Source organism: Protopterus annectens, chromosome 2.part1, assembly GCF_019279795.1.
Source record: "Protopterus annectens isolate FY-2018-M chromosome 2.part1, PAN1.0, whole genome shotgun sequence".
Taxonomy (NCBI): Eukaryota; Metazoa; Chordata; order Ceratodontiformes; family Protopteridae; genus Protopterus; species Protopterus annectens.
Window position 1 is genome coordinate 209,011,060 of NC_056729.1, and position 14,676 is coordinate 209,025,735.

Here is a 14,676-nt window from a genome sequence, read left to right on the forward strand (position 1 = left end):
AGACCAAGCTAGTCAGGCTTCTAGGGCAATAGTTCCCGGGTTCTGTTGTGGCTCCACCTTTGTGGAGTAGAATAACTGTTGCTGTGCACCACTCTTTGGGTATGTAGCCTATGGAGAAGCTGAGTCTGAACAGTATGTTTAGGTGAGGGGTTAGTTCATCTTTGAGCTTGTGTAGGACGCAGCCTGGGACACTGTCCGGTCCCATTGATGCTGTGTTTTTGGCTTTGGAGAGGGCTGTTTTAACCTGAGTGTCTGTGATTTCAGGGGCTCTACATTCTTCTGGTATGGTTATGGGCCCTTTTGGGGGTGAGAGGGGGGTGAAGTTGAACCTGTCTGCCAGGATGTTGGCGATATCTGTTGGTTCAGTGTATTTTGTGCCATTCTGCACTAACTCTGAGCAGATCTGAGCATTGCCACTTAGATTCTTGACATAGCTAAAGAATGCCTTCTGGTTATCTATGGAGTCCTTGGCAATTTTTCTTTCAAAGCTCACCTTGGTTGATTTTACGAGGGATCGTAGTTTCTTGCTGATACTGATCAGGGATGTCTTCCTTTCTTGGGATTTTACTCTTTTCTCTACTAGTTTCCTCCTTCTGTTGTATAGCTTGTTTATGGCAGGAGTCCACCAGACTGGTTTCCTTTTCTTGGAGGAGTGAGTCTTGGTTTTGCTTGGTATAGCATGATCCATGCATTCTTGTAGCTGCCTGTAGAATGCATTAGTAAAGGATTCTGTAGCTTGGACAGTGTTATCCTTCAGCATGGGGGCTTTGAAACTTTCCACCTCAGTCGTAAGTGACGTGAAGTTTGCTTTTTAAAAGTTTTTCACAGTGGTTTTCTTGTCCGGGGGTGGGGACGGAATATGGATATCCAAAGTGATTTGTTTATGGTCAGATCTAACAAGTGAGGGGTTGACCTCTGGTGTGGAACACTGGTCGCCCATGTTGGTGATGACCAGGTTCTATATGTTGTCAAATCTGGTGGGAGTGTTGACCAGTTGAACCTGGGCATTTGAGTTTATAAATTCTAGGAAAGGTTGGGCAAGGGAGTTAGTACTTGAGTAGTTCTCCCAGTTAATGTTTGGGTAATTGAAATCACCCAATATTAGGGTGTTTGGTAGGACCTTTATGTTTCCCAGTGTTTTCAGAAACACGGAATGGGGGTCCTGGCACATGGTGGGTGATCTGTAGCAAGCTACAATTTGAATTGCAGTTTTTCCCATTGTTAGTTGCACGTGGATGATCTCTGAAGCATCGTGCTGTGCCACTAACCTGGAGGTGTGGGTATCCTTGATGAATATGGATATGCACCCACCTTTTTGTATTTCGGTTTGGGTTCTGTGGCTGAAAAAATGTATGGTATGAGTTGTAGCCTGGTAGTGCTGGGGTGCTCTCTGGAGCCTTAAACCAGGTTTCTGTTACTGTACATATATCAATTTTCTCCATACTGAGGAGTGCCTTGAGTGTGTGTATTTTGAGGTTTAGACTTCTGGCATTGAGTAGCATTACCCTCAGTTTTTTGTTACTTGTGCTGTTTACGGCAGTGGGTTTGTCTTTTGAGCCTTGCCTAAAAAATGTACTACGGGGTGGCAAGAGCCTTGGCCAGTATTCGAAAGCCTAAGGGTGACAGGTGCAAGCCATCTCTAGCAAAGCAGTATGGCTTGTTGAGCATGTCCTCCCAGGTGGACAGACAGTGGATCCCCTTTGAATGACACCAGAAACTTAGCCAATTGTTGAAATTGAGAAATTTTTCTTTATACCGTGGTATCATTCTTTGTGAGGGCAGGATGCTACTCAGGGTCAGGGTCATACCAGCCTGGGCTACATAATCAGAGAGCTCTTCCATGTCTCTCTTCATGTAGTCCAGGGAGGTATGGCTCATGTCATTCACACCAACATGGACAAAGACAGAGTCATATTTGTACTTGTTCTGGAGTGACCTGAGTGCTTGTGTCATGTGGCAGATCCTGGCACCTGACAGGCAGCTAACAGTAACCTTTTCCTTATTAAGCCTAGTGAGAGGGACATCAGTGTGCCTGACTATGGAGTCACCTATTACTAGTATGTTGGGTGTGTTATTTTGCCTTAAGAGCTGTGATTGCATGGCACACTGGTTTTGTGAAGTATGTGTTTCATGGTCTGTGTTGGGGGGGTGGAGGTTGCTTGGATGTTTGCTTTGGAGGTCTCTGTTGGTTTTGCAGATTTTTATTTAGAGCCTCCGAGTATGTTTTCATATATTTATGTATGTTTTTTTCCAGTGCTGCTTTAATGGGTTTATGTGAGACTGGTGGTGTGATGCAAGTATTTCCCTTCTCCTCTTGACTGTCTGATCCAGTCTTGGGTTGAGAGAGCTTAGACTCTAGTTTGGCTACTGCTACGGTTTATAAGTGCTTGCTATAAGTTTTGAGCAAGTGCCAGGCTGTGAAATGAATGGCTTGAGTGCTTAAGTTGAAACTTTGTCTAGTTCCAAGGCAAAAATTGAAGAGGAGACTTTGTGGAGCCGGGAATAGTTTTACCCTAGCTAACCAGCGCTGCTCAGTGCAAAAAACGGGGGAAATATGGTATTTATAGCAGGGAAAATAAAGAGATAGAAAATAAACCAAAATGGCCAATAAACTACTAATTTCTGGGCTGAAACCACTCCTCCAGGGACAGATAGGCTGCTCAAAGCTCCCCTCTCTCACAGGTGAACAGAGAAACTTCCTTCTATCCAAATAAGGTACAGGCAAACACAGAGATTTGTAACACAGCCCTGAATTCAGCACTAACCTAAAAACTGGACTATACTAGCTTAGAAAGGTGGGAAGCAAGTATATCTATATATATAATTTTTTTGTTTGTTTTTTTGGGGTTTTTTTCTGCGAAATGGAACAGTCGCACTTATGTAGGTTAGACAAAACGTAATCGTACAACTGTAAGTCAACATTCCTTTTTTCGTCTAACCTGCACTCTGGATTGTTGATGTAAACCGTTTATATATATATATATATATATATATATATATATATATATATATATATATATATATATATATATATAGATATAGATATGTATATATATATATATATATAGATATGTATATAGATATATATATATAAATATATAGATACAAACACATATAGGTGCATTGTGAATGACCAAATCACCATAATGTTGAATGCATAACACCGACAAAATAAGTTTGATCATCCCCAATACTGAAAAAAAAAAAACACAATATTGATAGAGGAAAACTATTTCTTCTCCAGAATTATAATTAGAACACTCCATAACACAAGCATCAAATTTGTCTGAATAGTGGCAGTGTAATGATGGTAAGGTATAGGGTTAAGTTTGGGTGAAGGGGAAGTGTTAGGGTTAGGGTTAGGGCTAGCACCCATTACTAAGAAGGGTAGGGTGGCTTTGCCATTAAAACCTTCCCATAACACTGCCAATATACAAGACAGACTCAGACACACAAACATAACAACACACAAATAACATTACATCCCCTAACCTAACCCTTACCCTAACATACACAAACATGCACACAAACACACAACATCCATCCTTCACTCATCCCTGACCTTAACTCTAAATCACATACACATGCACACAAGCACTCACCTCCCCAGCCCACTTACCTGTATCGACATTTTGTACCATTGACATATTTACTGTTCAGACATCCATACTGTTGACATGAAATCATATCCCTGCATTTGTTGAACAAGCGTATGCTCAGTCAAACACAGGGGACCCATATCTATATATATATATATATATATATATATATATATATATATATATATATATATATATATATATATATATATATATATATATATATATATATATATATATATATATATATATATATATATATATATATACATATATATATATATATATATATATATATATATATATATAGTATATATATAAATATATATACTATATAGAATATATATATATATATATATATATACATATATATAGGTTACATATAGCTATATATGTATATACACATTTTTGCAAATGCTCAAAATACATAGACGTCAAATCAATACTGTTCAATGAGTTACTGAAAACCAAACATAATGAAAGCAAATAAGAAAGAAAAAATAAGACATTTTTCTTTTACAACCTATAAGAAAACCCTTACAACCACATTCAACCCAGATTTGCCTAATTACTGGTGGTGTTATGGAATGGGTTTGTTTAAATTAAGTGGTAGGGTTAGGGCCAGGTTTAGCATTATCATTATCATACTTTCCTAAGGTTTTGCAGAGTTAACACACTGCCTTAGTAATATATAACAGTGCTACATCTAAACATGTCCCTGCCCCTAACCCTAACCCTGCATCTTAATTTTAAACTCCCTCTCTTTACCACTACTACTGCACAAATCTATATTAGATTATCAAATAGTTAAAAGTTCAAACACCATATGGTCAACACCATATGTTCGAACTCTTAAATATTCAAAAATAAATAAATAAATAAATAAATAAATTTTAAAAAAAAAGCTACCTGAAAGGTTAAGCAGGAGGGGCAAGCCCCCCTGCACCCCCACACCCCTCGCTCTTTAAATATACCAACTCCGAGGTCACACTACAGTGCAGACAATGGAAAACTTCAATTTCCGCATTGCAGGGAGATCTCCGTTGAAACGTTCAAACATTTACATGTTCGATCATATGGTGTCGACCATATGACGGTCGAATATGTAAATGTTCGATAATGTAATATAGACCCTACTGCACTAGACTGGCTCAGACACACTACATAAATAAAAGCACATTTATAAAACACTCAGTCTATCCCATTACCTATCTCTAACTCTAACCCTAACCAGAACACACTTGCACTCCCACTCTCAATCTATCCCCTTAGTGTAACCCTAGCCCACAACACACACAACACTAACCCTAATGCCAACACTTTCTACATCCAAAAATTTCAGCATTAAGCCCCACTTACTTGTTCCAAACAATCTTCCTGCATTTGGCAGCCGTAACACTTGACTAACAGTGCAGTCCAACATAAATGCATTCCACCACTTTTCCAAGCAGAGAGCACTCTAATACAAAAACACATTTGACAACGTGTGGCAGATCCAAGTATGGAAAATGATATATGCATACACTCACACAAACATATGCATATATAGATATAGATATAGGTATAGACATATATATAGATATAGATAAGATAATAGATATAAATATAGATATGGATGCATAACCTTATGTCAGAACATTAACCTAACAATTTGTCAAACTTCAATAATCATAACCATAATGATTGATTCCCTCCTCATCACAATTCAAAAATGGTAAACATGGGTTATGCTTGTGGAGGCCATGTCTGATTTTCTTGTTCATATGACTTGATGAAATGAAAGTAGATATATTTGCCACGATAAGACAAACATTGATAAAAGCGTAAGTTAAACCAGACAGCCAATTTATCTTTACATATAGATAGACAGATAGACAAATAGACAGGCATGGATATAGACATAGATACAGATATAGATATAGATATAGATATAGATAAAGATATAGAGATATGTATCCAGATATAATACAAATATAGAAATAAAATAAATAATAAAATAAGTTCACCTAAAAATGCCATGCACACAATAGTAAATTTCTCTCTACCCTCTTGGAAAAATAAAACGCAATAAACAGCAGTAGCCACTGAAAGGCTATGGGAAACCTGAAATCCTTTCCATCTCTGTCAGATACTTTTCTCACTGTGGCTAAATGAGTGACAGTGCTATGCTAAAAATGAATCAGACAATTGACATGGTTAAAAAAATAAATAATTTCAGAACCTTAATAAAACGAATATCCTGAGACTTAGTTGTGCTTTCAAACAAAATTTAAGCTATATAATCAGTTAATCACTTTAAATTGTGTTGTATGATAATTCAACCATCACTCTGTTCTTTTTACACATATTTGCAGAGTTAACTGTCAAATGCAGTGATGCAAGCATATAAATGAGTAGACATTATTACTGTTCCTTTTCCATCTAGCATGCTTTATATTCCTCAGCTGACTGTTCCAAAACACTCCATGCCTGACTCACAACCTCGATCAAAAATGATCAGTATTGTACCCACAACTTAATGCTGTTTTCTTGCTACAACCCCTATCACAATTGTGTACTACATGTCAGTCATGCAGTCCCCCCCCCCAAGGGCAGGAACATCGCAAGACAGGAAATCAGCCTTTATTGGCCAGTTCCACATTTTCTAAATGGCAAACCACATCAACTTGAGTACCACTTGTAAGTCTGTAGTATTCACTGCCAAATGTTCCTATAGGGAGAGGTTCCTACAAGTGAAAGGAAATCTAAAAATGAAAGTATTACAGCTTTTATGCAAGGGGTACATGTATTCCAAATAAGAGTGCTCTGCACCCCTGATCCCTACACGTACTACTACTAAGATTGCCCCAATTCACACATAACATGTAGGATCATAGGATCATGGGAGATTACTAGACTATCGACCCAGTGGTAATTTCAAGCCTAGCTATTTCATTCCAATGTAATGCAATAGAAATGTTAGTTAATACCTAAGACTGCATTTAGTAATGACTGCCCATGTCCAGTAAGCATTTACAGTATCCCACCCACTCATCCAATTTCCTTTTGAAAGGGTCATAGAAGTGCATTGTTCCACATGAATAAGTAGCCTATTCCAAAGATGTGGTAGTCTCTGGAAGATAAAGCTGTCCCTCCAGCATGTTCTATTTAAGTCGCAGACCATATTTAGGTCCCTGGAATGCGTGGACCTAGTCCTGTTTGATTTACTGATATGCAGCAAGTTCATTAGTTTTGGGTCTGAGATTGCTCTGTAAGCCAGGCATAAGTCTCCCCTAAGAAGTCTATATGATACAGAGTAAAGTAATAGGGACTTTAGTTGGTCTGTGTACAGCATGTGCTGGAGCCCTTGATCTTCTTTGTTAGAAACCTCTGAGGTCTCTCCAATTGCTGCAGGTGCTTTGTACGGTACATGCCGAACGGGGTGTTATACTCAATTATGGGCCAGATTAGTGCCAAGTATAGAGGGGTTATAACCCCTTTTGCTCTCGATGTGATGCCTTTATTAATCAAGTGTGCTACATAGAAAGCCTTCCTTACTACAGTAGACACATGGTGGCCAAAGTTAAAGTCACAGTCAACTTGTGAACCCAAATCCCTTACCACTTCATGGGCACTTGTGGTATTGTTGTTGCTTTGCTAGTGTGAAGGGATATTGTTTGTGCTGAAGGGAATAATCTTGCATTTCTTTGCATTCAGTTTGAGACCATAACTAAGATACTAGTCATTGGTCTACGTAAGACCCTCCTGGAGTACACTAACATCATTTGGGGATTCAATAATTGCACCCAGTTTGCAGCCACCTGCAAACTTGGTCAGCCAGAACCTCTTAGTTTTGACCAGAACTTCTGAGAAGTATATACCAAACAACAGGGTGCCCAGCACTGACCCCTGGGGCACCCTGCTGATAACAGGTCTGCTGGTTGATGTGGAGTCACCTGTTTTGATAGTGTGTGTCTGGTTTGTGAGTCAGTTAGCAACCCATCTTACAGCAAAGGGGTTTACATTCAGTTTGCTAAGTTTATCGGTAATGCCCGAGTGTGGGATTGTCTCAAAAGCCTTTGTCAAGCCAAGTTATGCTGTGTACACAGATTTGTCCTCATCAATGGCCCTGGTCATATTTTCAAAAAAAATCCACCAGATTTAATAGGCAGGATCTGCCCTTAATGAAACTGAACTGGGTAGGATCCAGGGTTTGGAGATCACCAATGTCTTTATTTATGAGGTCCATAATGACACGCTCCATGGCCTTATGGATGAAACTTGTCAGGCTTATGGGTCTGTAATTCCCTGGGTCTGTTGTTAGGCCACCTTTGTCAAGGGGAATAACCGCTGCTGTTCTCCATTCCACAGCAACAAAGCCTGTGGTTAGACTATGATTGAAAAGAGTACATAACGGTGATGCTGGTTCATGTTTTAGCCTGTTTAAAAGACAGCCTGGGATGCCATCTATTCCCATAGATGCTGTGTTTTTGCTTTGGACAAGGCTTTGATGACCTGTTCTTCAGATATGTAGGATAGGGAGGATGTTTGGGGCAAGGTTTGTTACAGGTTTGCTGGGGTGAAGGGGGTAAACTTTTCCCCAAACCTATTTGCTAACAAGTTTGCTATCTCTGCAGGGTCAGTGTGTGTGATACCATTTGGTTACTAGTTCTACACATGACTGACATGTACATGAATTTACAAATCACAGGTGTAGATTACAAAGTAATCAACTTTAAATACACAGGTAACTGGTCAGCTTAGTGGCAGTGGTATGTTTGCAGTTAGCAGATGACCATTTGCAGAACAAAAATTGTGAACTGGCAGAGCCTGACTGCAATGCAGTGTGGTAGGTTAGGGATAGATAAGGGACTCGTGCATTGCCAGAAGGCCAAACAAGTTAGGTGGTTACTGCAGAAAGTAATAGGATCACCACCTCCAATTCTCTAATTTTCCTCAGAGACAGTCCATACACTATGGCATCCAATTACACTCTCAGTCCCTCTAGGATAATGCCCCTGGTGCTACACACAGCTTGCACTGAGAACTGTTAATAAAATGTCTCATCCTTATCTTAGCAGAGAAAGAGTGTTGACACAGAAGCTCAGTGCTACCCTCCATCCATCACCCCCCCCCCAGCTGCTACAACACCAAATAAAATTCATATTTGATTTACTGCTCTTCTAAGTACAGTCCTCAAAAAATCAGTTCTGTTAACCTGCAGCATGCTTTTGAAGAAACTGGGCTGTAAATATCATATGCTCTGAACAGAAACTACAAGAGTCTACAATACTACCATGAAATGTCTCCAATACTGCATATTAGGGCTGCAATCTATAAAGTACCCACACCCACAATCTTAAAACATTGAGTGGAACTTCTTTGTTTTTTAATACCTCTTTCCATGAGTGCATTAAAGAGAGATGCATTGGAGAAGAAGAACAGATAAGCAAAGAGTTGGGAGGTGATGTCGGTGTGCACGTAGTGCTGAGTAAGGAGGTCCATTGTCTTCTGAAACACGTCCAAGATGTTCTTGATTCGTTTTGGTACCTGCAGCTGACCAGACTCTGTAAAGGGATTGCTATCCAACATACCGGGAAGGACTGTGTAAAGAGTCTGTGGAAAAACAGGAAAAAAGCACTTACAGAAAATGCATATCAGTTACAAAACTAATTCACTTTATAAAAAGGTTGTTAAAACTCTGTAAGGAAGACCACAGTACAAGTTTCATGACATTACTGCAGCTCCATAGAAACACTTAAGCAGCACCTGCTTACCAGAAACTTAATGTACTCAGTATCCCCAAATCACTGGTCCATCATAGATTCCAAAGCTATTTTAACTCAGGTATGGTGACAAACAGGAGTATGAAAGAACATGCAATATTTCAGGTAGATATATAAAACAGTTCCACAACTGCAACAACTTCAATATCCAGTAATAAGACCCAATATTAAAGGCTCTTGAGATCAGTTTAGAAGCTAGCTAGTTTTAAACTATTACTCTTTCTAGAAACCAATGTAGGCCATACATATAACAGTTTCATGTTCCTCTTTTGATTGATAAAGATAAGTCTGTAATAACAAAAACATCTGAAAAAGTCTGCTTAGTTTTCTGTATGAGCCCTTAACTCATTACATCCGAGTGACACCTCCAGGTGCATCTGCAGTTAACTCCTACTGACACCTGTAGGCGTCAAATATTCCTTGTTCATATTTGCATCAATAATTCCAAAATCATGCTATGTACAAGGTTTTAAAAGATTTCATCTTAAAGCCTACACAATGGCAATCTCAACTGCATTAATATTTGACCTGTTTTTAGTGCAGGTAAATAGATATTAACTTTTGTTTCTATGATATTAATTTATATACATATAATTTTCACATTTTTCTAAATATCTCAACAACCAAGTAACACACACACAACTACTTAGTCTCGTATGAAAGCTCTCATCTATATGAATAAAATGCTGCTGACACTATGTATGTAACGTGAGTGATTGCTGAGATTTTGAAAATTGTTTACAAAATATTACAAATATGACAGTTGCTATGTTTTATAAAATACAGTTTAAGACCTAGAACCTAAAGAATACTTCTTCTTCTTTCGGCTTTTCTCGGTTAGGGGTCATCACAGCGGATCACCTGTCCGCTCATGATTAGCAGTGGAGTTTTACAGTGTTGAGTTGCCAGCCCGGCACCCAGTCTTCCACAGAAGACACACTAGGGCCAATTTACCAAACAGCATGTCTTTGTGATGGGAGGAAACCGGAGCACCTGGAGGAACCACAAAGAGGACATGCAGACTCCACACAGAAGGTACCCCAGCTGAGAATCGAACCGGAGAACCTCTTACTGTGAGGCAACAATGCTAACTGCTGCACCACTGTGGCTGCCTAGAACCTAAAGAATACTACCACTACAAAAATAGTTTGTGCTGACGAGTTTGCCATTTACACGTCTTTCATAACCCCTATGGTTCCAGAGATATGAACATTTGTTTGATCTGTGAAGACATAACTTTATTCTGTCAAAAGGCTTAGGCTCCGCCCATTCGAAGTTACAGTGCAAGCTTCCTGCACTCCATTGGAGTGAATGAGTTAAAACAAAACCTTAAAAGTTACTCTGTAAAAGTGGGTCCTAGCTTAAATCTTTGCAAGAAACAGAGACAGTGATTTGTGAGAGGTTAGCAGATAACTATTTTCAGAACAACAATTAAGAATTTTATCAGATTAACAATAACCCAGTCGGCCGGGTAAGGGACCGATGCACTCAGCACTATATGCATCACTTATCAGCCTTAAGCTGTTATAAGTGATGTCTCTTTGACTAAACTGCATTCATGTCCGTTATAACTTGGGTAAAGTGGATGTAAACAGCAATTCACAATAAAAGCTTATAAACTTAAGGACCTGTTCATGTATCAATTCCGTATTCTGGAGGCTAGAAAACTGTGGGCAGAAGCTAATGTGACATGACACAGCACTTGTATACAAACAGACAGACAACTTCCAGACAACCTGAAATTTTAAAATGCAGTAAAGAAAAACAATTCTTAAACTGGATACTGTTAAGAAAATGCACAGTTAACAAGAAGAAAACTACAGAAACACAGCGTCTGATACAACTTAATGAAAACAAAAAAGTTTAAAGATATAGTAAATTTTAATTTGATAGTAACAACTGAAACAGCAACAGGGCACATGTCCTGTAGTAGATATATTTACAGATTTGTTTTCATGCAGCATAGCCACTGTGAGAGACACAGCCACAGGCCTAGCTGCTAGGTCTACAGGGACAGCATCTTAAAGTTATCTCGGCAAAAGATCTTGAAGTTTCACAGCATTAGAGACAATACCCACTTATTCAATTACTGCAGTACCTAACAGAATTGTCACAGATCTGAAAAAGTGTCAGATAAGGTGACGTGTGCAGTATTGGCAAGATATGAGCCTGTGTCTGACTTCTGATGTGTGAATGAAAACATCCTTAGGATTAGCCCAGGTAACTAAGCATACAAGCAGGTGAGAAAGATAGCAATCAACTCATATCCTGTCTCTTCCTTGACCTTTCCAAAGCTTTTGGCACGGTTTCTCACTCCGTACTGCTATCTAAAGTTGCTAATCCCAACCTACCTGCTACCTCCCTTGCCTGGTTCTCTAGCTACCTCCCTTGTAGGCAGCAGTCTGTCAGATGGCTCTCATCCTGCTCTTCCTATATTCCAATCCCAACTGGAGTTCCACAAGGTTCCATTTTGGGTCCCCTGCTGTTTAACATTTTCACTAATGAACTTTGTACTTCTTGTAAACAATCCCCCCTCATCCAATACGCAGACGACTCAACTCTCATCTCCATCTCCAGCAATAGCTCTGAACGCCATACCCTAACACAACACACCTTTCTATCCACTGAAAAGTGGCTGTCTGACAATCTACTCATCCTTAACCCTAAAAAGACCAAACTCTTGCTCTTTCTCCCCCATTCTCTTTATCATCATAAATCTACCTTTGCTATTACATCCTCCAACAACACAATCATAAACCTGAACCTCATACAAAGCTCCTAGGTGTCATCATTGATGATGAACTCAAATTCAACCTGCACATACTCCAATGTATTAAAAAACACACCAGAAACTAGGTTTGCTATACCGCAACAAAAAGTTTCTAATTTCTATTGCTAGACTCTGCCTAGCACAGGTGCTCCTCCTCCCCTCCCTTCTATAAGCTGCCCCAGTTCTAACCAACATTCAGGACACAACCTTGAACAAACTTCAAGAAATATACCACAAAATCGCTATATGCATTATGTACTCTCCATACAACTCACACCACTGCCTTGCCTTAAACTCTCTCCAATGACTTGAACTCTCCCAACAACTCCTTTTATTGCAATTTCAAATAACACATTCTACTCTATACAAACCATCTCCCTGTCTAGCTCACTCATCCCTGGTCTCCACCTATTCCCCATCTCGGACCCTCTGCACCTCTACCTACCAACTTCTGGATATGTACCAACCAAAGAAAAATGTGGACAGACTTCTATATAAGTGCTCTGTAGCTCAAGCTTGGAACAAACTTCCCTTATGCATACGTTCCTTTACCAACCCATCACACTTTAAAAAAGTGCTCAAACGTCATCTACTTAACACCAAGACTTGCACCTGCCATGACCCAACCTAACCCCCCCACACCACTGTATATGTATCTAAAATAGTCTCCACCCATTCACCTTGTAACCTACTAGGTGGTTACCTGGTAAACCCAATCTACGAAACTGAAGGATTTATATTAATATGTAGATTTATATTTATCTTTGTAAAATTGCTACTTGTATATTGCTATGTGCATGCTTCCTACTTTTTTTGGACCTGTTGTATTTCAAATTTCTTTAATATCTTTGAATATGAATTTTTTATATACTGTAAACTGTTTGTAACTGGATCTTTTCTCCTCGGGTCTCCACTGAAAATGGGCTACAGGTCCAGTTGGACCAATCTGGTTAACAAATGTCAATAAATAAAATAAATAAATAAATGCTTATACTGTGAATAGCCTTTACTGTTGAACTGTAACTTTTGCATTGACATGTTAGACACAGTGCTGCTGCCATACAGCTTGTGCATAATATATGTATCTGAGGTTTTGTGATTTTTTGCTGAAGGCAATTATTGTTTATTCAAAACACACTGGCCATGCAGTGACATTTGCCATCTCACTGAAAGGATACATACTGGACCTACACTAGGCATGTATCAGAATGGCACTGCAGGTCTCAAAAGATTTTGTTTAGTATATTAAACACTATAGTGATGAACTATATAACATTTGCTAATTTTACACATGAGGGGCTAAGAGCACTGTGGAGTCAAAGTGGATCAAACGATAGCTGTACGACTGGATCTGATTTATAGTAATTACCAATACATTGCAGGCTTTAATGTTGTAGGTTGTGAAAAATACAACCACATTACGCTCAGTTTATTCATTTAACATGAGTCTAATACTTAGCACATGCTTTAGGCTGGACGTTTCTGATTGTTAAACCACCAGACAACTGCTCTTGGTGCAATGCAGTGGACGATGAAATTATTATTTGATAAAGTATCCAGTGGTTGTAATCACTAACCAATACCACAGGCTTTGACTTACATGAACCTTCTTACATCTTTTACCAAAAAAACACAACTAGTCTGTCACCCAGGTTCAAGTTAGATTAACAAGTACTCAACTTTTAGGCTACAGGATGTTCCCTGAAATGGAAATCCTTTAATAAGAGCTGAATATTCAGGCCAAACCTGCCTTCATAGTGTTGTTCTCCAATGAATACAATATCTGGAGTTGAAACATAGAAGTCATTTTTTTTTGGGGGGGGGGTTTACAACTTTTTCTGCATTCACAGAAATCATGGACTAATTGCAATCAGCTTTAATTCCGGTGTTCTGCAGAGGAAAGAAAATACTTCCCTTCTCCAACACATAACGGGATTTTTTTATTTTATTTATTTATTTTTGGTTCAGCGCTTTTCCATTGCTTGTTGCTTGAAGAATTCACATCAAACTTTAGTATGTACTAGTTTATGTACATTCATCACCATCAGCTATCATAATGTTTTATATGAGTTAAACATATGTACCTATTTATGCATGTTTATCACCAATGCAAGCATCATCACATTTTACAGACTTGTAAACTCCACAGCACGTATGCAGTGGTAAACGTGATTTTCAATAAAACCCAACCATGGGCTGAAAAAGTTAAACAAACTCTGATCGTTAACTGTAATGTGATGTGACTGTGTATCACTGCCAATGATGAAGACTTCCAATGTACACTGTTTTTAAAAAATGACGAAGGATTCAATAACAAGTGTATTCTTTTTTTAATAAAGTCATCTGTTTTAAGTTCAGCATTGTTGGCAGTCTCTGGACATTTGATAGACATATTTTTTTAAAAGCACATAAGTTACTCAAGTTCAGTTTAAAGGACTGTTGTTTTACCAAGCTAGTTTATCAAAATTAAATAAGTTTGCAGTACTTTTGTGCATTTTGATGAGATACCATTGTTGATTTTTGTTCCATTACTTGTTTTTTT

The 14,676-nt window shown here is 38.7% G+C and overlaps 1 protein-coding gene across 3 annotated transcripts in view; it reads right to left on the reverse strand.

Annotated features, from left to right (window-relative positions):
* LOC122794000 (ras-associating and dilute domain-containing protein-like) overlaps window positions 1–14,676 on the reverse strand; it is an 867,060-nt gene that overhangs the window by 408,831 nt on the left and 443,553 nt on the right. For all 3 annotated transcript variants that reach the window (XM_044062093.1, XM_044062094.1, XM_044062095.1), the window contains one exon: window positions 8,975–9,194. In XM_044062093.1, coding sequence (XP_043918028.1) covers window positions 8,975–9,194 — 220 coding nt within the window. The remainder of the gene's footprint in view (window positions 1–8,974; window positions 9,195–14,676) is intronic.